Source organism: Xyrauchen texanus, chromosome 27 (genome assembly GCF_025860055.1).
Source record: "Xyrauchen texanus isolate HMW12.3.18 chromosome 27, RBS_HiC_50CHRs, whole genome shotgun sequence".
Lineage (NCBI taxonomy): Eukaryota > Metazoa > Chordata > Actinopteri > Cypriniformes > Catostomidae > Xyrauchen > Xyrauchen texanus.
In genome coordinates this window covers 30,282,209-30,306,923 of record NC_068302.1, presented here as the reverse complement: position 1 = coordinate 30,306,923, position 24,715 = coordinate 30,282,209, and the positions used below count along the sequence as shown (strand labels likewise).

Below are 24,715 nucleotides of genomic sequence, written 5' to 3'. Positions count from 1 at the left end.
AATTTCAATCAGGCTTTCAGTTCATATTAGGCATTCAAATTGAATGCAAGAGATACTTTGATATTACAGATGGCTCATTACTAAATTACTTTATGAAAAAACTGGTTATGAAATTAGAGCAGCCATTCATAATCAGTCCCACAGGTAATACCTCCTGTTCAAAAGGGCTGATGATAGTTTGGGTTAAGGGAAAGTTCACTCAAATAATTCACTCATGATGTTCCAAACCCGTATGACTTACTTTCTTTCATGGAATAGAAAATGGGAGATGTTAGGAAGTATTTTAGTCTCAGTCACCATTCACTTTTATTACATCATTTTATTTTCCATAAAATAAAAGTGAATGGTGACTGAGGCTGTCATTTTGCCCAATTTTCCTTTTGTGTTCAATAAAAGACAATATCCATTAAAGTTCCTGATTAGTTCATTTATTATTTTGCAGACTTTCAGAACCTGAATTAATTCCCAAAGTACTCCAGTAATGCACCCTCATTCATGAACAGGATTGCATGATTATAGCTAATTAGACCAATTACTGTAATCTTATAAGCTTTTGAATGTGTCTAGTCTAAATTTTTCTGAAATGATGAAGTGCAAGTGCATGCATTGCATCTATCTTTCTGAATTGCTAAACCCATTGAGATACCGTTAGATTAGAGAAATGACATTTGTTGGAATCTGCTATAAACATTTGACTGTATTTGCCATGTTAATAACTAAATTTATTTAGAAAAGATCTATCTGTGAAATGCAGTTACAGATGGAGCTGCAATGAAATATGTAGGATCCCACAGAGGAAAAGCAGATCAACGTAAACATACATTTTCATTGGCATCTTCCACAACACATTACTGCCATCAGGTGGTGACTTGCAAACACTGGCATCCAAAGTAATTCAACATCCTTTACATTTGTACAGCTTTTGGTTCATTTATTTGTTTCAGTTTACTTACATTAAAAGGAATAGGAAAGTGATAAAAATTATTATAGAAAATGTGAATATAATCAACTAATTATATTTTTTGTGTTTTACTACATATGTTGGAATCTCCAATAAATATAGTGGTCCTATAGTAAAAAATAAATCCCTGGAAACGTACACAAAAAGTACAGATGATGTACCATTGCACAGTGATTGCCTTATATTGTAATCCCATGATAATTGAATGTAGTTCAAAGAATACTATGATACATGTCAAAAAAGATGGTACTGCCGAGGTATGTCCAAACAAATATTCAGAGTTCCATATACTCTTTTTTATATATATACTTTTTATGGTAGTGGAATGTACAGCTGAAATGACCTCTTATTTAGCCAAATTCACATGAATCACACGACTCATGATTTAGTAATATTGTTATATACATAATATATCACATCATTAACATACATAATTATATATAGCCATGTACTATACAATTTAATATTTAGTTATATGTTTGCCAATCACTGTGGTTTCCACAAAGCCATACTGCACATAAAAACGTACAGAATAATTCATTTTTGTGTGATAATGCCATACATGGCACATAGTAATTTAGAAACATAGCCAACACTGTCTTCTGTTGATTTCCGTTACTCTTATGAATTAACTGAAGTGGTTCTGTGCTTGACTTCGAGGTTTCTCTTTTTTACCCACCCGTCTTTCGACATGCCCCGTCTTCTGCGGCTGGATTGGCTAGTAGGAAGTAATGAAAATCAGCGATTGGATAGTCGAGGCGTCATTCGCATAATGGCCTGCCTCTTTGTGCGTTGTTTCTATCACTGGTGATGGCGCTGTAAACACAGTGACGCTCCGCTGCGTGGCCCAGCAGCAAGCAGATTCGCCTTAAATACTGTTTTTGGACGAGCCATACATACACTACTCACATTCACAGCCTCATATGCAATCACATAAACAAAAGACACGCGAGGACTGGTCGTCGGGGGCGCAATGGCAAGGAAAAGTGCAATTCCCCCTTCATACTATGGTAAGTAGTTTGTGAATCGCATTGCGTTAAATCAAGTTTTTTTGTTGAATTGACAAAGGGAACTGTCCCAGTGCATGTTGGTTGTTTCTCACGCAGTTAACCTTTTCGAGCCATATCAGCTGCTGGGTTTGGACCTCTGTGCTGAACAAAAGCTCCACTGATCTGTTTTCATCCGATCTCGGTTTGTTACTTTGTTTTCTAAAACCGGATACATTGAAAGGACCGTACAGATTGTGATTTTAGAATTCATACAAGTTTAATGGCCGACGTCCAAAAAGAGAATGCAAAATCGTAAACAGGAATGGAGTTTTCGCTCGCTCTACCATCTGGAAGGGGCTTTTTGTGTTGTGTTAAATCCTCATATAACGGTACTGTTAAGGTATACAGCTAGCATACGTGGACAACTATAGCAATTCTGGATCAAAACGTTGAGGACATAAAAAAAAAAAATTCAGACTAGAGTAGAAAATATAATCAGAAGTAGAATTAGAATGTCGAGAATACAGTTATTGTGGAATAATTATAGAACATAAAATAATAATAACATATTAAAACATTGAGATTATAAAAAATCTGGAATAAAAAAATTGGGAACATTTTAGAACACAAAATATAATTTTTCTGGAATATAACATTGGGAACATTTTAGAACATTGAGATTAGAATCAGTCTGGAATAGAATGCTGAGAACATTATAAAATGTTGAGAATATAATTAGTCTGGAATATAAGGTTAAAAACAATTTAGAACATATCATCTGTCTGTAGTAGAACATTGGGAAAAATGTAAAACATTTTGGGCTTATCAGTGTGGAGTATAATGCTGAGAACATTAAGAATACAATCAGTACAGTCATTATAGAATAGAATGCTGAGAACATTTAAGAACAGAGTTTTAATCAGTCTGGAATATAATGTTGGAAAGATGTTAGATCACTGATAAAAAAAAAACTGTCTGGAATGTTGAGAACATTTCAGAACATTGAGAAAATTGTCTATTTTAGAACATTGAGAATATAATCAGTCTGAAAGAGAATCTTGAGAACAATTTAGTACTTTGAGATTAAAAACAGTCTGAAATAGAATCTTGAGAATATTTTAGAACATTGAGAAAATAGTCAGCCTGGAATAGACTCTTGAGAACATTTTAGAACACTGAGAATAGAATCAGTCAGGAATAGAATCTTGAGAATATTTTAGAACATTGAGAAAATAGTCAGCCTGGAATAGACTCTTGAGAACATTTTAGAACACTGAGAATAGAATCAGTCTGGAATAGAATCTTGAGAACATTTTAGAGAACACTTAGAATATAGGCTAATCAGTCTGTAATAGAATATTAAGAACATTTAGATTAAAATCAGTCTTGCATAGTATCTTGAAAATGTTTTAGAACATTAGGAATGCAATCAGTCTGGAGTAGAATGTTGAGAACATTTGAGAGCATTGACAATATGGAGTAGAATGTTGAATTCCTCAGTCAACAGAGAGCCAAGCAACAGTTTTACTTCACTTTCCCTCTTCATCTGAGACCTTTCTCATTGTTCTGGAAGCCAATCTTTCACAACCCCTACATGCAGCTCCTGCAGAGCTCTCACAGGTCACCTCACCATTTAACACTACTGCACTAAATATTTTTCAGAGGCAATCTGTCTAATTATAACACATAGAATCACGCCAAAGGGATGCGTCTGGTACGCCTATGCACCCAGAGCCATTGACCAATGAAAATAGTGTTGGAGTTATTATCATCTTGTAAACTGCATCTGAAACTCTATTTTTGCATCCTTGACAGTTCACCATGGCAAAGCTATTGGAGTGTCAAAGAACTAAGTTTTCTTTGTCACGTAAATAGTGCAGGGAGCAGCTGTCTCGCTAGGGCAGGGTCATGCTCTTTGGCCTAGAGCTAGGAGATTGTCTATTGAGAGCTACCCAGATCAAAAGAAAAAGCCATCAGATATGAAGGAAGCATATGGTAGTTTCAAGGTTGCTTAGCTTGTGTAGTTTTGGCCATTGGCATGCTTAAGATTGTTTCTCAGTGCATCAGTCTGGCATCTGGTTCCAAACCAAATTTGAAAAATATTTTAGTGCTATTTTATACATGTATGTTAGGTGTCATGGCAGAAGAAGTGGGAAAGTGTAATTTGTGTGACAGTAAAATATACAAATGGTTATTTGACTGATTTTGTAGGAGGCTGTGGATCAGCTGAATGAGGGTAGAGCTTGTGCAGACCTACAGTATGTTTGGGTCAGCTGTTCGGTGTGATTGGGCTTCTCAACTGCTGTCTAGAGAGAGAGGAGAAAAAAAGCGATTATAAAAGCTGCAAAAGATTAGACTTAATAGATTGGCCTCATTTTCAGACAATAGGATCTGTCATGCTATCCTTTAAAAAACAATGTTGCAACATTATCTTCCTTTCTACTCTACTCTTAACACAGATTACAGCTACATTAAAAAATTCTAGCTTCATTTAACTGTGACCTTTTTCTTCCGTGGAACACAAGAATAGTTATTTTGCACAATCTGCAAACAATCCATTTCCTTACAGTGAACGCATGCAGTGACGATGGTCTTTCAAGCTCTAAAATGGACAGAAATCTCCACCAAAGTTGCCCATATGACTTGTGTGTTACTTTGTATGTACTGTAAAGCAGCTTTGTGCCGCAGCTCTCATACCTCATTTGTGTGCATTCAAACATGTTGAATGAATATGCTTTGTGCAGGGTTTGACATCAATGATGCCAAACGTCTTTTGTTCTCGTGTCACATGACTGATTTTGTGAACGATTTCTTTGTTAAACTGAAATTGATACTTATCTGAGTATTTTAGAAGACAGTAAATGTGGACAAATGCTCTAAAAAGAGCTTCAAAAACATGAGAATATATTTAACCCCATTTTGTACCTTTTATGTTATGATAATGTTCTTTTATGTTACTTTGTTCTTTTTATTGTCTTGTGGAAAAAACATTTAAGCTCTAATTATATACATATTTGGTATATAAATAGATTATTTTAAGTTCTTAATGTGTATAGAAAGAAGGTGACTGTTTTAGTTTTCCCACATGAAGTCCACGGTGTTCTTGATACTGACTGCAAAGATGGACATGGACAGTATGGCATGCATTAATATGGACCTATTTAAACCAGTATCATCAGAGTTTGGTATGATTAGTGTATAGACAGTGCCTCTGTCGGCTGATTGGAATCCAAAATAATCGAATGGCTCTGGCTGGGCAGAGACCAGCTTTGCTTTTCCCATTATGTTAGAAAAATGGCAAACTGCGAAATGCATAATTAAACCAATGAGAAAGGAGTGTTTTGAACAATAAAAGACATTGGAACGTGTGTTTTTGAGCTTTGTGGTGGTATTGAATTTTGCAGGGAAGAGGCAAAGAGACAGTCAGCACGTTTACGTCGACAAGGACCTTATTAATTATAAGGACATTATTAACAGAAGTCCAAATGGTATTAAAATTTTGAGCTTGTTAAAAAGCGAGGCTACATTTAAACTGCCTGGAATTATGTTGCTAATTGAGAGGGGTGTCAGTTTATTCATTTGGGACCAGATATTCTTTCTTTATCTCTTTAACAAAGAAAATGATCTTTTATCTCCACTGACTGTGGTACAAAGAAGCTCTCTGTTTATTACTCTGTGTGCCAGACATGTCTTAGTCTGCTTTGGAGTTTAGAATGAGCTCTCTACTGTGCGTGTGGGACGTCAACAATGATGGATTATACACCAACTCCATGCTGAGGAATAAATGCCTCATAATGGTGGCATCCTCCTTTTCCAGTGCTCTTTTTAAATGGCACAGGACGTTGCATAAGTTTAGCTGTGGACAAAATCACTGGACTCGTTTCACACATCAAGGATTTTGTGTATTATTAAATTATGTCTAGTCCTGTATGTCTTGTATTGGGGGCATTGTTCTTCAGGAATAGAGGTCTGTCACACAGGCATAACTTTGGTTAAAGATTCAGAAGAGCTATGCTACACGATCGTCATCACATTAAACTTTCTCACAAGCTTTTGCATGGACTGACTTAGTGTACTTTGTGTTTTAGAAGACCTGTAATGCAATCCGGTCAGCCAAATACAAGAAGATCTAATATACAGCAACAAGGTGGTCAATTGAAAAGGAACAAATAACATTTTAGACAGTATCCCGGGGTCATGTTCACACTCACATTGGCAATGTCTGTGTCGTCCGCCTGGTGCTCAAGGCTGTGGCTGGTTTATTTGAGAGAAGTATACGCAATTTTCTTTTCTCTCATACAGTAAGGGAACTGTCACGCTTTTTGTCACACTTTTAAAACATGTGCTTATGTTTTGTGATTGATTTCCAATGAGATCCCTGTAATTAGCCACAGACAGCTTAAATTAATGAACACAGGGCCCTGAATTAAAAAGGTTGGACAGAGATTAATGGAAGGTTACGGTGAGGTCTTTTTAAGGTCATACTGCAGCTTATATTAGATTATAATTGAATTTGACAGCATCACCTCAACATAATAGGCGTGTGAGTGTGTGTGTGTGTGTGTATGTATGTGAATATATATATATATATATATATACTAGGGATGTGCCCGAAGCTGAATACCTTATTCTGAAAGGCATGAATACTGGCTTCAAAACTAATAACGGGTTCATCCGAATAATATAAAAAATATTAGTTTGACTAATTATCCAAAAACACAAGGTTAAAGCAACATTTTAAATAAACATATCCAAAATTACAATGAATGTATGAATCTGTGCAGCCAGTATTTCTAAAGTGTAAACCTTAAGAATGAAAATGCGCACGGTTTGTTTTCAGATCAGATGTGCGTGGTCTTAACTCGGTTTGCGGCCTTTGTTAATTGTGCATGTCTGGAGCTTATCAGGTGTAACATTATTTAAGATACGACATCATATACACTTTTCACTTCTTGAAATATCCATGTTAATGTATCACACGTTTCACAAGTGATTCTCATGTATTTATTTATAGCCTAAACATGAGCGCTATGTTCAATTCCTGACCTGAAGTGATGATTTCACGTTGGAGCTCGTCTTGCCGTCTCTTAAAGTTGACCACATTTATATTCACATTAGCAATTAAGGAATTATCTGGTTAAGACTTTATTCTGAAAAAAAGATCAAAAGCTCCATAAAGGTTTAAAAGCTCCATAGAGTACTCATCTATTCGGAATATTCCTCCTTATGTAAAACGAAGAATCTAAAACATGCTTTTCTTCTTCTTCTTTAAACTGTTCTAAATGTGAAAATGTTAAGTGTTCTTGAACTCTGGTAAGGCGTTATATAAATTTTACATTATTAATATTATTATTTAACTAAATAATAGTGTCCTATCTTAAAAATTCCTTATAGACTTATGGGACATTCACCTGTTTGTAGACTATATTGATTTTATTTTAATTTAATTTAATGTTTGAATTTGTATTTATTATTCACTGCAAAAATGTGTGCTTGACATTTTACTTGACACCTCCTGCCTCCAGAAAAATGTTGTTAAACATTCACAGAGAAATGAAAATTCTGTTTCATGCAGATATTAATATCTGAAATACCAGGTGAAACCACAATATAATCCACAGTTAATGTAGCCTACTAATTCAGCTTCATCTGGTAAGTATTTAAAAAATGTTTTCAATGAATGATTGTATATTATTATTATTATTAGGCTATTATTATGAAAAGGCATATACAAGTCATATTTTATTAATAGTAACTATAAATGTAAGAGTAATACTTAAAAATTGACATTTCATTTAGTTTTGATGCACTCCCGGTTTATGCCCCGCCCACACCCGGTTCTATCCGAATACAGAGACAGATCATTTTTCATATGAACAGATACAGATTATGGCTCCGCTGCACACCCATAATATATACTACATTATATATATATATATATATACACACACACACACACACACACACACACACACACACACACGATCAAATGTACCCACGCAAAATGGACAACACTACACTGGTGGCCAAAAGTTTGGAATAATGTATAGATTTTGCTCTTATGGAAAGAAATTGGTAATTTTATTCACCAAATTATAATAACGGTTGACCAGAACGTCGTGGGGTCAAGCCCCAGCACCACCAAGAAGTCACTGTTGGGCCCTTGAGCAAGGCCCTTGAGCCTATCTGCTCCAGGAGCACCGTATTGTGGCTGACCCTGCACTCTGACCCAAGCTTAAATTTATAATGTGTGTGACAAAATAAAAGCTTCTTCTACGAAGTTGTAAAGGGAACAATGAAAAGCAGGAGGCGAGAACCAGCTTGACAATATACATAATAGTTTAATGAAGAAGTAAACCAAAAGACACAAACACACACAGAGGATGGACAGCTGCCAGTGAACATTCTCTCTGTTGCACCACCATCCGCAGTTGGCTTTTATCTCTCTCGGAGGCTTGATTAGCCTGATAAGGGGCCGGGTGTGTAAAATCATGATTGTAGCAGGAAGTTCAATTTTGGAATAGAATTCATTTTAATAACATTAACCTTCCCAATCATAGATAAATGTAATGAAGCCCACCTGCCCACATCGTTTGAAAACCTTTTTATTAAGGGGTCAATATTAGCTCTAACTAAATCAGACAAATTTGCTGGGAATAAAATGACCAAATACGTATTGCCCTGTTTGGGCTTCTGGAAGGTGCCCAGCTGGAAAGCCGTTGCTGGGCAGCATGCTGTCATAGCCAAAGACCAATTTACTCTGTATCCTGAGAAATTAGAAAAGGAATTCATAATTCTATGGAGGCAAGGCATAGATCTGATGGGATCAGAGATGAATAATAAAATGTCATGTGTGTAAATCATATCATGTGTCTATAAAGTAACTTAAATAAAAGAATTCCCGAACCTGTATATATCCAAAATTTTAAACAGATTATTCCATTTTACCATATCAAACGCCTTTTCGGTGATATGGTAGCGACCGTAGTCTGATCATTCACCACCGTCCACATAATATTGATGAAAGGCCTAATGTTATCAGAAGAGCTGCAGTCCCGAATAAACCTCACCTGTTCTATATGAATAAGAGATGTCCTAACTTTACTAATCGGTTAGCCAGAATTTTGTACAATATTTTTACATCTTGCTGGATCAGGGAAATTGGATGATAACTCTTACTCGCTTGGAATTTTGTCCTTTTTAAGAATCTGACTGAGGCTTGTGTCATGGTTGGTGAAAGCTTTCCATTCTGTAATGATTCTGTATAAACGTCTAACAAAAGTGGAGCTAGTTCTGTACTGTATGATCTGGCCCCTAAGAACTGCCTTAAGTGCCTCCCAAGCCACACCCACAGAGGATACTGAGGACCAGTTGGTCTCCATATAAACATTGATTTCAGCCTTTAACATTTGTTGGAATTCAGGATTTTGCAAAAGTGTATCCCTTTTAAAGCGCCAACTATATGATTTATTTTTCACTGTATGTGGCAACACCTCTAAACAGGGCATGATCTGAGACTAAGATGTTTCCAACTGAGCAATCGACAACAGATGATATGAGGGATATAAAAAATGTATAGTCCCTATCGGATGGGTTCTAAAGTCTCCAAATATCTGTAAGACAAAGATTTTTACACATCCTGTGAAGCGCCAGGGTTGTTCTAGGGGGCTTACTCTCTTTTGTTTCACTATGATCAAGGACTGATTCCATCAAAAGATTCAAGTTTCCTCCCAATATTATATCATGAGGGGTGTCAGAAGCTTGCAGTATTCTTACAAGATCTATAAAAAGATTCAGATTCATCCACTTTACTGTCCCAAAGGTATGTTCCTCCACAAAACAAACTCAAGCCTGTAGCGGGACCAACACACACACACACACACACACACACACATAAAATAAAATTTTAAATAAAATAAAATCACTCCATCGTCCTGCAAGAAATACTCCACAAAACAAACTCCAACCAATAGGAGGTATAAGCACAAAGATCGTCAGGCCCCCTTGGCTGCAACATGAGTATCACAAAATGACTTACTCTTTTATGTTTATGATGGACAATGCTTGCTGTGGGCATGTAAAGCCATCCTTAGCATCTATTCTCAATTTAACTGTGAACAGCAGTGCAATAACCATCTCCCATTAATATAAGAGTTTCTTGCATTCCTTGAATCAATCACGTTTCTCTCTTGTCGAATTTGCAAAGTCTGGGAGCAAGAAAATGCCATGCTTCTTCCAAGAAAGCCTTTCATTACTCCTTGCCTCAAGTAACACGAGATCTTTATTGGATGATCTCAGAAATTTGGCCAGAATTGATCGGGGCCTGTCTCCCTCTGTGGATCTCTGAGGCGGAACCCTGTGAGCTTAATTTGCGCTCAAACTACTTTGGTCACAAGTGGATTTGCAGCTATTTCCCTCTCAGTTGACTCCAGATAATTTATCTGTTTCTCGACCTCTGCCACTCTTGTAACCATATCAGTGAATTTCGTCTCCATGGCAGTGTTCAATTGATGTATTACAGCAAGATCCTCCAACTCCAACTGACCTTCGGCAATGCTGGCGACACGTTCAGTAATTCGCACCGAATCTCCTTCACTTCTCTGTCCAAATTGACTGGACATTTTGTCTTCCTAGAACTGTTAAGGATCAGGGTGTATCAAATCTCACTGGTTTATGACATGAAAAGTATTAAAACTAGTAAATTGTGCAGAGCTCACAATTCACACGTCCAAACCTCACATGGCAACACGTGACTCCCAAATAGCACTTGTAGTTTAAAAAAAGAAGCCCGGCTCGTGGTTCTCTGGCATTTTTTAATTCAGCGTTTTGAGCTTAATGGTTCCTTGGCTCCTTTTCCCAGGTTATCAAGCAAATTAGATGGTAAAATGTCCAGTAGATGCACATTTCAGAATCTCAGCAGATGTAGTTTCAACTATTGTTTTATGAATACTGATGATTTGGACATACAGTACTAATTATTTGGCTTACCATTTTACTTAACACTTACAAGTTTTTTTATTTTCAACCAGATTTAGCATGTCAGGGACTTTTTGTGTTTGTGACTTCATCTCAAGGGCTGGGAACTACTTGTCCTGGTGGGAAGAGGAAAAAGCAGCCACAAAGATTTTCCATAAGACCAAACCCACGCAGTCTGCACCTGCGTGCCTCCATAGCCTGTTCCTTATGGAGACACGGTGAAAGAGGCTTGTGTTAAACAGCAAGGCCTGCAAAACACTATTCTATGTGTGATAGGGGGAAAAAAACAAGCTTTGTGGAAGTTGGGGAGGCAGAAATTAAGAGGGGATTAGAGAAAGTGAGGGAAAGAGAAATGAGAAAAGTGATTGTTAGGGGTACAAATCAAGGTTGTTATTGTAAACTAAAACGAAAACTAAATGTAAAAAAACATTTGTGTATACTAAAATAAAAATCCACATAATTGGAAAAACTGAAACTAAACAAATTCTATGTCATGGCTCTGAAAAAACTAAAAGAAAAATAATCTTAAAGATTTAGTTTTTGTTCATTCTTTTTTATGTTTATGTTTTTAAAACTTTAAACCTGTTATCACCTTAACATGAAGATGCCTCTAGGAGGCGATAAAAATGAAAATGGAACTTAAATGTTTTGCTGTCACTGTAAATGTTCACTTTCCCATGGCCACAGTGTTAAATAAGAGATTGCAGGTCAAAATCATACAGATTTTTTAAATAGTACATACACATTCATCTGTAATGATATCATGAACATGGGCTTGGGATAACTTTAGTAAACCTTTGTTAGTCAACACCACTCACCGATTAAAATTAAGACTTTACTATGCCTCACCTATGGTCATGAAGGCTGGGTCATGACCGAAAGAACTAGGTCGTGAGTACAAGTGGCTGAAATGGGCTTCCTCAGAAGGGTGGTGGGCTTCTCCATTAGAGATAGGGTGAGGAGCTCAGTCATCCGTGAGGAGCTCGGAGTAGAGCCGCTGCTCCTTTGCGTCGAAAGGAGTCAGTTGAGGTGGTTTGGGCATCTGGTAAGGATGCCCCCTGGCCGCCTCCCTAGGGAGGTGTTTCAGGCACGTCCAGCTGGGAGGAGGCCTCGGAAAAGACCCAGGATTAGGTGGAGAGATTACATCTCCACACTGGCCTGGGAACGCCTCGGGGTCCCCCACTCAGAGCTGGTTAATGTGGCTCGGGATAGGGAAGTTTGGGGCCCCCTGCTGGAGCAGCTGCCCCCGCGACCCGACTTCGGATAAGCGGTTGAAGATGGATGGATGGACTTTACTATGCAAAGCAGAAGCCCTACATCAACACTGTTCAGAAGCGCTGCCGACTTCTCTGGGCTCGATCTCATCTTAGATGGAAAGTAAAACAGTGGAACTGTTTTTTGGTCCGAAGAGTCCACATTTCAAAAAGTTTTGAAAAACAAAGCCGTTGTGTTATCCGGGCCAAAGAGGAAAAGGGCCCTCCAAGCTATTATTAGCGTCAGGTCCAAAAGCCAGTGTCTCTATGGGCCAGGGGTATGTAAATGCCCATGGCATGTGTAACACGCACATCTGTGAGAACACCATGAATGCAGACAGATATGTAAAATTTTTGGAGCAACGTATAGTGGCATCCAGCACCGTTGTTTCCAGGGACGTCCCTGCATTTTCCAGCAGGACAATTTCAAACCACATACTGCCTGGATTTCAAGTGAATGGCTGTGTAAGCAGGGAGTGTGGGTGCTAGATTGGCCTGCCTGCAGTCCTGGCCATCTCCAATTGAGAATGTGTTGCGCATTATTACCTTGGTACAGATAAGGAGGGAAATCATTGATCAAATCAAAATCACAATTTTTAATCCAAACACACTGACGTATTTGACTTGTTTTTCTGAAGGAATAGCAGTCTTATTTTGTGCCAGTGCATTGAAATCTATTTACCTAAAATATAAAGGAATGCTTGAATCAAGCCAAATTATTTATAAATCTATTTATAAATTGAGGCAAGCCATAGACCCATAAGAAAACTTATTTTTCTTAACAACCCAAATTTTACTCTGGACTGTTGTGACCCAACTCTGTACCAAAATTGTTTATCATAAAAAGGGATCCTTAAAATCAAACATTTAAAATGCATTAATATTTCCACAAACAGCATGGGACCATTAATATGGAAAATTATTTGTACATCATTTAGCCTACATATAGACAAATATAAAACATTTTAATGAGCTGAAAACCAAAAACGTTTCTAGGAAAAGTGATTTAGAAAGTAACATAAAAGTATTTTAATTAGTAATGTGACTATGTGTATATGAAGTAATCACTAAAGTAATCTGATTACATTTTAGGGAAATAATTAGTCATGTGTAGTGGATAACTTATTTGAGTAACTTACCTAACACTGCTCATTATATCATAGACTCTCCCCTCGAAATCCAAACACAAGTGTTCTAAAGTGACGACCAGTTGTAGTGATGATGTGTCTCACTTGTACACTTCTGATCATGAAACGCATCATAATACCAGGTAAACACAGGGCCACAGTCAGGGATGAATGATCTTGTAGATACACCTAGTCTGCGATCAGTCATGTAGTGTGCACATCAGCATGGCGGAAAACAAGACTGTGGGCAAATTTCAATTGGAATTGATCATCCCTATGTCCTATACTCTCGCCGAAGGACAGAGCTCTTGATGTGGGCACTTTGAGGGGAGCAAGGCATTACTTTATGTGGAAGGGCCCTTAGTGAAAAAATGTATTTTCTTGCTTTTGTTTGGATGATCCTTTAAGTGGCGTTCTCTTCTCGCAGTTTCAATCAAGGGTGCAAAAATGCCATTTGGAAAAGTCGTAGAGTGCCGATTGTAAGTTGTGTAGTATGTGCTTGTCTAGTGTGAGCGTGCAGTTTATTTCTGTCTCTCTTGGTGGTAAATCAGTTACCTGGGACGAATTATCACCAGCTGTTCCCTGGCCATGATTCAGCTGATGCAATTAAGCCACACAAATTGATGAACCACTCAGTCTGTTAAATTGCCTGACAGATTATAAACGGGAAAGAGAAGTGGGGATAAACTGTCTGAGGCTGGTGTGGCAATAGTTTTTTCTCAGGGGACAAGACCGTAACTCAATTTAGGTTAATTGTTTATTATAGATCTTTCAAGTTATAATGAGGATGAATTTTAACAAACTACTTCTGAAAAACACTCTTTAAATGAATGTTTTTAAATACTTTTAAAATATAGATATTTTTATTGAACTCCTATTTGTGCTCAGAAACACAAATCTCAAACTATTCTTAAACACATAAAAGTAGTTGTTAGTTACCAGTTTGGTTTTATAGTATTATTTAAACTATTTAAATGATATTATAGCATGTTTTTTCTTTTTTGTTTTCTTCCAGTTCTTAGCACCAACTGGCATTGCTTGATTCTGAGGGAGTTGGAAAAAGTAAACGAACATCAGGACAATCACACAGAGGAGAATAAACAGCAACAGTGCTACTGTGATGCTGATGTTGTTTATCCTGTAATGCCCGAAGGGCATTTTCCAAATGTCCTGACCTCTGTTCACAGCCTCTCTCCTTCCTTATAATATGTGTTCTCTCTCATTAACTTTCTTTGCATTCTTTTGCTCATTGTCTCTATGAGTGTAACCTGAAGATTTGATAGATTAAGGAGTGGACATTCCTTAAATTCACATTTTAAACCTCTCAGAATTTACAACTTTCTTTCTAAAGAGTGTCGGTCATAATAATAGAGACAGCAGAGCATCGCTGAATAATGTTTATTGCAGCTCATTCAACATCTTGTTTGTATAGCACTTCTTTCTTTTCTTCTCTTTTGCCAAGGTCAAGAGGTTACTGAATGTGTTTCAAATGGTGGTGGTTGTGTAAAGGTGAAATGTGTCTTCCATGGTGTCTCGAAGCTGTGATTTATCAGTCTAAATTGCCTTTGCCGCCCTTTTTTCACTAATGGCACCTCCCCTTTCCACAGAGTAAACCAATCAGAAGCTCCTTTGAAATGGTACAGTCTACAAAGAGGCCCAGCTTACTCTTGGGTGAAACAAATTAAAACAAATAATTGTATATAATTTTCCCCATAGAAAGGGATGGTTAACAATGGTAACCATGATTTGTTCTCCCCCGTGCTAAACGCTGTCTTCAGTATATGGTACATGAGGCTTTTCTGACTGTAACAGTAGATGGGCTTGTCTGGAATTTTTTAAGATAAGAATTATGAATCCATGCTTAGAAGTACAACTCACAGTTATATACACTCACTGAACACTTTATTAGGAAAACTATGGTTCTAATAAAGTTCCTGACGTGGCTGTTGTAGCTCATTTGCCTCAAAGTTTGAAGTGTTGTGCATTTTGAGATGCTGTTCTGCTCACTACAATTGTACAGATTTGTTACCCGAGTTACCTTAGCCTTTCTGTCAGCACACACCATTCAGTTCATTCTCCATTGACCTCTCATATCAACAAGGCAGATCTGCCACTCACTGGATGTTTTTTTGTTTTTAGCGCCATTCTGAGTAAACTCTAGAGACTGTTGTGCATGAAAATTCCAGGAGATCAGCAGTTACAGAAATACTAAAAACAATCCTATCTGGCACCAACAATCATGCCATGGTTGAAATCACGGAGATCACATTTTTCCCCATTCTGGAAATTATGGTTGATGTGAACTTTAACTGATGCTCCTGACCCTTATCTGAATAATTTTATGCATTGCACTGCTGCTACATGATTGGCTGATTAGATAATCACATGAATAAGTAGGTGTACAAGTGTTCCTAATAAAGTGCAAGTGTATATATAAAGCCATGTAGTTATTTTCACTCTTCTACCTCTACATAATCTGTCTTTCATTCTCTTAGCTTCACAAATTATCATTCTGTCATCCACTCGACAGTAGGCTAGTAATTTTATTTGGAACATCAACGTAATATATGGTAAAAATAAGCTGTAATAATCTGAATTTTTCTAATGATATTGATGTGAAAAAAAACATTCAAACCTTCTCCCAAGAAAGCACCTGCCAGAACTGCCTTCTAACATCATTTACAATAGTAGAATATTTTTAATAGGTTTTAAAAATGTAATAGGTTTTTTCTTCTGAGCTCCATGTTTTGACATATATGTGGAATTTTCCTCACATTAAGCCAACATAAAGAACATATTATGAACAATGTGTCATCTTTTGTCACAAGTGCAGTTTACGAAGAAATGGAGACTAGCTCATATGAGATGCTGCGACTCAATGACCTGTGCGTTTTCTCACAAATATGCAAAGCAAAAATGCAACCTAATTCAATTCCATTGTCATAGAGACATTTTTAATCGAAAGTAATTCAAAATAAAGATTCACATCTTGTAGGAATTTTTTATGGGCAATATTTTTCAGCCATTAGCAACATATTAGCCATGACATCATCAACATCTATAGCACTAATAAAATCTTATCTAAGCTGCAATATGACAAAGCATCCCCGCCAGATCACTTAAACCAGAAAAGAAACTCAAGACCACCTAGGTGTGCATTATATGTGACAGCTGATGGTCTGTTAGCCCAGCTTGATCATTGACTGGCACACATCCCAGTAGATCTGCTTAGCTCTGTGTGTTTAATGCATGTCATTGTCTGTCTGTTTGAAGTCAGGGATGTCTAATGAGGATGTGGATACATCAGTATGTGGATTCCCCTGAGAATAGATGTGATGTATGTTAAGAAGCTTCTGTGCATTTTTAGACATTGGAGATGTACAAAAAGCACTTTCGAAGTGTGTGTGTGTATGTGTGCACGCACAAGGCTTTGAGCAGTTGGCTGCCATGCTGTTGTCTCTTTGTGTTTGGCGCGACAGTGGATGCTACCAATCTGAGCTGCGAGACACCAGTGCTGTTTCCTTTGTGAGACAAGAGAAATGACAGGGAGAGAAAGAAGAGAAGGTAACAAGCCATAGAACATTGAGAAAGAGAAGGAATGAGTGAAGAAAGAGGCAGATGGAAGCGACGCATACGCCCGCCAGCCTGATTTCTCTTCCACCTCTCGTAGGGCTGTTCAGACCATGGCTACCTTGATCGAATTCTTTGTTTTCACATACATGATAGTGATAAGATGAACATTGTTTTGAGTTGTTTGCCAATGCAGGCTTGTTCTGTCTTCGATTAGGTGTTTGTATGCTTGGTGTCCAGGTTCTACATATGTCTCTAACTTTCTTATTAGAATAGAAATAAATTGTTTTGTGGGCACTTGGAAGGATAATTCCTTTATAAATTATTGTGACTGTTTTTGTGTTGCAGGGGAGCCACACAAATTTGACCCCACATTCCGAGGACCTATTCACAATAGGTACAGTACCATTCCGTATGTATATTTGTTCCTGCCAAAACTGTTGTTGTGCTACTGTTCAGAGTGTCAGCTACTGTTGTGTAATTCTTACCCATTTTTAATAGAAATAAAAAAGGAATATTCCAGGTTCAGTGCAAGTTGAGCTGAATTGACAGCATCTGTGGCATAATGTTGATTGACTCCTTTTCTAAATAAAAGAAAAATAGAAAAAAAATGAAAAAGGTTACAATGAGGCACTTATAAAGAAAGCAAATGGTAATGTTCCTAGAGCAGCGGATCGTAAACTGGGGGCCGTGGCCCCCTGGTGGGCCACCAGGTGGTGCCAGGAGGGGTGCAGAAAAATTATAGAACATGATTTATTTAAAATTATTCATTAAAGGGTACATGTATGGGCCTCTACGTTGACATTTCGGTTTTGGAGTGCTTGTGCCATTAAGTGAATTTTTTTAGGGGCAAAGTAAAAAATTCAGTCATAGTTCAGTTTTTAAAGACATTTCATGAAACAATATATGCACAAGCAGGCACAAAAAATTACTTCAGAATTCAGAAACAAAAGATATACTTGATACCTGACAAAGGACATTAGACGGCTTCTTTGATAAGTTATTTGTTTTTCTGTTGACCAACATCACCAGTAGTGACTGATCACATTTTATGAAAATATATTTATAACAACATTATAAAATAACAGATTAGTAGTTCATGAACATTAATTTAAATTAATCAAAGGTATGTACCATACACAAGGGGGCCTCACACTGAAAAGGTTTGGGAACCACTGGCCTAGACAACTACAAGTAAGCCATTTGTAGACTTCCCTAGAGTGTAAATATGCAGTGTTGCGGTGCTTTCAAAACATGACTGTTTGTTTGAGCAGTCTGACATACCAGTTTACCTGTTTTTTTTCCAACCAATGGAAGATGAGGTGAATTCTAGTGCAGAAATTACTGTTGGGTTTTATTTTCGATTTAGATAACTGAATCCAGATGCACACTGTATGATTTTTATGGTCAGACTGTACTATATGATCCCAGTGAGATCTTGGGTAAAAGCCATGGAACACTGTGCAACATGTCAGTCTGTAAGAGTCAAATCATAGCCAAGACTTTGGTCCCAGTTTTATCTCTTCTGGCCATTGTTGGAGCAGTCAAACTGCACAACTGCGATGCAAAAATTCTGAGACTACCAGAACATTGTTGGAGGCTAACAATCATCGCAAAGGCAATTAATCGGCCCTCTGTAAACATGTCGCACTAAGTGATCAAAGACTTCCTATTTTGCCCTATGAAAAGGGAAATTTTTAATGACTAACGAAATTTGTCTTAGATGGCAAAATCATGTCCCAAATCAGACAGTGTGAATCCAGCTTTACCTAGGTCAAAAATACATGCCGTTGTCCTAATTTGAATGTGTCTGTTATTGATAAAAAAATATTGACTTCATTTATGGACCTGCCACTCCACTGGCCTGTTTCTTGCTTTAATCCAGAGCTGCTGGTAGATCAATTATTAGTTTGACAGTGATAGCGGACAGCACAGCTCTCACCCCATGAGAACACACATCAATAGCGTTGCTCATGCATCTTTGCTTGCTTTGCCTTATTAACATGCACACTTAACAAGATTCAGCAGATTGTGAGGTAATTCAGCTATTAATGGACAACAAGCTGTGGGTTTTCTTTTATTTTTAGTGCTCTTCATATAAAGCAAACATGCGTTGTTAAATACGGCTCAATGTATGTTTTCCTGTTCTTAGTTGTAACTGGTCAGTGCAAATAGGTATTAATCAGGGTTGATTGACTTAAATTGCTGAAGGGATACTGTATGTGCTAAACTGTGCTGTGATCAGTTACAGTACAAGATCTGTGTTATAGAGCTGACCCAGTTGTTTATCTCAGTTTCTCAATACTAACATGATAAAGTGTGTTCTTTATAGTTACGTATGGCTTGATAAACAAAGAAAGTATTACATTTCTATGGTGTTCAAGATATAAAGAATAGACTTTATGAGAATGAGAATTCTGTTGTAATTTACTTATCATCATGTTTTTCCAAACTTCTATAACTTTATTTTTTCCTCTGGAACACAAAAGTTGGGAGAATGACAGCATCAGTTACCATTTACTTCCATTGTATGGAAAAAAGGTGCAATGAAGTGAATGGTGACTGAGACTAATATACTGTCTAACATCTCCTTTTGTGGAAGAAAGAGTCATACGGGTTTGGAACGACATGAGATTAAGTAAATGATGACAGAATATTTAGGTGAACTATTTTTAATAACACTAAAATCTAAATTTGTTTCTTAGATTAGGTTTTTGGTTGGCCAACTTTCCATAAATACATTTACACAGTATCTTCAAAAAGAGTTCTACTGCATTAAATGTCACTGACTCCCAGTTACACGTCAAACCCTCGCCTTTGTGTAAGAAGTGTCCCAATGCGATCACCCACTCCCCAGCTGTGTTGAGCTGAATATAAATATAGCTCACAGAATACTGTTACAGACACCACTGACAGCACTGTGGGTTTGTAGCTCCTGCTGTGTTTACACAATGGACACGTCACTCATTTCAACTTTCCTCCACATTGGCAGTCCCCACACGGAAAGATACAAATTACGGTAGCTTTTACAGTAGGATTTGGTTTAGTGGAGTTGGTACTATCACAGGGCTCATGTTGAAAGAGGCCATTCATTTTTTTGGCATTTTATTTTTTTTATCATAAATCCAACTGTCCTCCACATTGGTAGTCCCCACATGGAAAGATACAAATTACGGTAGCTTTTACAGTAGGATTTGGTTTAGTGGAGTTGGTACTATCACAGGGCTCAATCTGAAAGAGGCTATGAATGTTTGGGAATTATTTTTTTAATCATAAGTCCACTTATAATGTTAGTCAAGGTTTCTTGCTCCAACAGTTGACATTTAGTTAGTTTTCTACTCGTCTCTCTTACCCTCAGAATAACACAGGCTGTTTTTTCTACTGCAGCTTTATGACTTCACTATGCAAATGGCCTCTGGTGTGATCGGCTAACTTCTGCATACTGCATATATAAAATAGGATATTTGATGAAAAGGAATGCAAGGCCAGACTTATTTTATATTCCTCAGGAGTGGATTGGATTGGATAAAAAGTTGTCTCTATTTGTCAGGAGAGTTTGAGAGGAGGACAGTCAGAGCAAGGTGGAAAAAGTTATTCAAGTAATTATATTTTGATGAATAATTATGAGTGCATTAAAGAAGAAGAGTATAATTTCTATGCAACTAGGAGCACCAAATGGTATTGCAAAAACAATGAATGTTTGCACTCCATTGTTGTTCCATTAGTCAGACAAATACAGTTGAAGTCAGAAGTTTACATACACTTAGGTATGTCATTAAAACACATTTCTTAACCACTCCACAGATTTAATATTAGCAAACTATAGTTTTGGCAAGTAATTTAAGATTTCTACTTTGTGCACGACAAGTTATTTTTCCAACAATTGTTTACAGACAGATTGTTTCACTTTTAATTGACTCTATCACAATTCCAGTGGGTCAGAAGTTTACATACACTAAGTTAACTGTGCCTTTTAAGCAGCTTGGAAAATTCCATAAAATTATGTCAAGCCTTTAGACAATTATCCATTTAGCTTCTTATGGGAGGTGTACTGAATTGGAGGTGTAGCTGTGGATGTATTTTAAGGCCTACCTTCAAACTCAGTGCCTTTTTGCTTGACATCATAATAAATCAGCCAAGACCTCAGAAAGACATTGTGGACCTCAACAAGTCTTGTTCTTGGGAGCAAATTCCAAATGCCTAAAGGTACCACGTTCAACTGTACAAACAATAGTATGCAAGTATAAACACCATGGGACAACACAGCCATCATACCACTCAGGAAGGAGACGCATTTTGTCTCCTAGAGATGAAAGTAGTTTGGTGTGAAAAGTGAAAATCAATCCCAGAACAATAGCAAAGGACCTATGAAGATGCTGGAGGAAACGGGTATCTATATCCACAGTAAAATGAGTCCTATATCGACATAACCTGTAAGGCTGCTCAGCAAGGAAGAAGCCATTGCTCCAAAACCGCCTTAAAAAAGCCAGACTACAGTTTGAAAGTGCACATGGGGACAAAGATCATACTATTTGCATAAATGTAATCTGGTCTGATGAAACAAAAAATGAACTGATTGGCCATAATGACCATCATTATGTTTGGAGGAAAAAGGGTGAGGCAAGCTGAACAACACTATCCCAACCGTGAAGTAGGGATGAAGCGGTTACCGGTTTCACGGTAAACCACGATAAAATTCCCAGATGGTTAGTGTTACCGAGTCACATTTTATTATCATTAAAACCGTGCGTGATTATCGTGATTTGTGAAACTCGCAGTAAATGCTGTCCACACACACCCAGCATGAGTCTGACACATGGGCGCAGCGCTATGTTTTTTTGTGTGAAAACATGGCGGAAGGCAATGGCAGCGCTTGGGAGAATTTCCAACCTTCCAAGAAGACCAAATCAGAAGTGTGGTCATATTTTGGAATTTATAAGAATACTGAGGGAAAATTTGTAGAAGATGGTAACCTTGTCTGCAGAGCTTGCTAGAGGAAAGATGCTGCGAAACGAGGCAAAGCGTCCAATCTGGCGAGTCATCTTCGTGACAACCATCCATCACTTTATAGTGCATGCAAGGTACGGTAACTTTTAGCTCCGTGCATGATTTGGGGAAAGTATGAGAAAAAGTAAAATAGTCGGACACAATATTTAATTGGGTTGAAATCATTTATTATCTCGCTTGTAAAAAGCGCAAGCTTCCCCAAAGAAAAAGTTCCTAGCAAGTGCATCGCTTTGAGCCAAGACAAACGAACAAGAAAACAAGACTAACAAATACGTGCAACATTTAAGTGATGTACATTCATACCACTAATTTTCAAATAATTATGGGGACATGAAATGGTGATTTGAGATGAATGTTTAAAAATTTTACCTGTTCTTTAATCATTTTATTTGTTTGTTGATTTTCAAATATAAAACCTGTTTAAATGATTTCAATGTGTGTATCAGTACTTTTTGTACATTTTAAGCACATTTTAACTATACCGTGGTAATACTGATAACCGTGATAGTTTTGTTTAGGATAATCGTGATATTAAATGTTCATACCTTTACCATACCTACAGTATCTCTACCTTGAAGAATGGGGGTGGCAGCAAAATGTTGTGGGGGTGCTATGCTGCAGGAGGGACTGGTGCACTTCGCAAAATAGATGGTATCATATTATGTGGATATATTGAAGAAACATCTCGATACATCAGCCAGGAAGTTAAAGCTCGGTCACAAATGGGTCTTCAAAATGGACAGTGACCCCAAGCATACCCTCAAAGTTGCGGCAAAATGACTTAAGGACAACAAAGTCAAGGTATTGGTATATGCCCTGACCTCAATCTGATAGAACATTTGTGGGAAGAACTGAAAAACCGTGGAGCAAGGAGGCCTACAGACCTGATTCAGTTACACCAGTTCTGTCTGGAGGAATGGGGCGAAGTCCAGCAACTTATTGTGAGAAGCTTGTGGAAGGCTACCAAAACGTTTGACCCAAGTTAAACAATTTAAAGTCAATGCTACCAAATACTATCAAAGTGTATGTAAACCTCTAACCCACTGGGAATGTGATGAAAGAAATAAAAGCTGAAATGCATAATTCTCTCTACTATTATTCTGACATTTCACATTCTTAAAATAAAGTAGTTGTCCTAATTGACCTAAGACAGGGAAAGTTTTCTACGATTAAATGTCAGGAATTGTTAAAAACTGAGTTTAAATGTATTTGGATAAGGTGTATGCAAACTTCAGACTTCAACTCTAGATAGGCCCAGCCCCAAAACATTGCTTTGGTTGAGTAAATGTTGCCATGCTTCTAAATGCTAATCATAAAAATTATTATCTCTAAAATGCAGCAATGTTATAAAATACTCAGAAGTCATGAATATTAGTTCATGTTATAGTAACTTCTCCCGAAAACCTAGCCTATTAAATTCATTGAAATTGGTAAACACTTAAGTAATGTTCGATATATTAAAGCATTACAACTAATATTAGCTTCAACAACCCTTCCAGAAAAACATATATCCAAGCTAGGGCTGGGTGATATGGAAAAAAAAATATCACAATATTTTTTTCATATCGTTCTATATCTGTATTTATCACAATATACATTTCATACCATTAATGGGGGCAGAACTGCATTCCACATTTTGTTTGACCTCAAGAATGAATTAACTTGTTTGTTTACAAGTATACTCCAGAGGGTAAGCTTCTTTTAAAGTATACTCGGGGTTTATTAAATGTAGCCAATTTCATCCTCTTCAGCTGACGTTTGACTCCACTGAAAGACTTTCTTGTGACGCTCCACAGTCGAGCATAGTAGGTGGTGCAAATGCACCATAAACTGGATTGTAACATCACAAGAAGAAACACTTTCTTGCCTGTGACAGTGCTATGAATCATGAAAAAACATTTAACTAAATAGTACGATTACAGTGTTGTTGTTGTGTTCAGTCGATAGCTGTTGTGTTCAGTCGATAGCTGTTGTACTGCATTGTCAGTGATGTCTTGTTCAGTACACAGAGATATTAAATTAGCCAGATAGCTAGCTGCTAGTGTAGTACCCTCACCACCTGGTAAGGGGAGATAGAACAGTAAACAAAGACACAAGACACGGAGCTGCTGCAACATCATATGAGTCTCTGTATTGTCTGAACAGTGCGCCCCCTCCCCCAGCAGGTGAACAAGTCCCAAGGCAAAAGCAATCAAACAATCGATTGTCCAAAGGCAATGAATATCAATCGCCATCATCCAAAATCATACAGGATGCTTTAATGACATTCAATTTCTTTTTCAATGACAACATCATATTCTGATGACACTAATTATTATTTATTTTCTTTTCTCTTTTTCTTTATATATTTTTGTAACCACCACACTAGCTAGCGGTTACTGAGCCTCATTATAACGGTTTCCATGCCTGATTTCATGACAGTGATTCAGTTAGCTAGATGTGTGTATAACTTTGCAGAACTGTGTCTTACTCAATAGCCTTATGCCTTGTCTACACTAATACGTTTTCGTTTGAAAGCGCATCTTTTTCTCTCCATTTTGGCCTTCCGTCCACTGTCCGCAAAAACTGAGCTTTTTGAAAACGCACTCCAAAGTGGATACATTTTAAAATTCAGTTTTCGCTTTGTAGTGTGGACTGTGAAAACGGATATATCTGAAAATGATGATGATGTATTTGTTGTCATGTGACGCAGTCATGTGATCTATCCAACCAAAACAATCAAGATGGCGGCCCATGTTATAGCGACACTGTTGTACTTGATACTCACTTTGATAGCATTGTTAAAAAATAAATGTTACTTTGTACAACCATCACTTTACGTTCCTTCAAAGT

The 24,715-nt window shown here is 37.3% G+C and overlaps 1 protein-coding gene across 3 annotated transcripts in view; it reads left to right on the top strand.

Annotated features, from left to right (window-relative positions):
- Nucleotides 1-1,782: 1,782 nt before the first annotated feature.
- Nucleotides 1,783-24,715, top strand: part of LOC127620913 (choline transporter-like protein 5-B) — a 60,465-nt gene continuing 37,532 nt past the window's right edge. For all 3 annotated transcript variants that reach the window (XM_052094259.1, XM_052094261.1, XM_052094260.1), the window contains exons 1-2: nt 1,783-1,971; nt 17,225-17,273. In XM_052094259.1, coding sequence (XP_051950219.1) covers nt 1,935-1,971; nt 17,225-17,273 — 86 coding nt within the window. In that variant the 5' untranslated portion in view covers nt 1,783-1,934. The remainder of the gene's footprint in view (nt 1,972-17,224; nt 17,274-24,715) is intronic.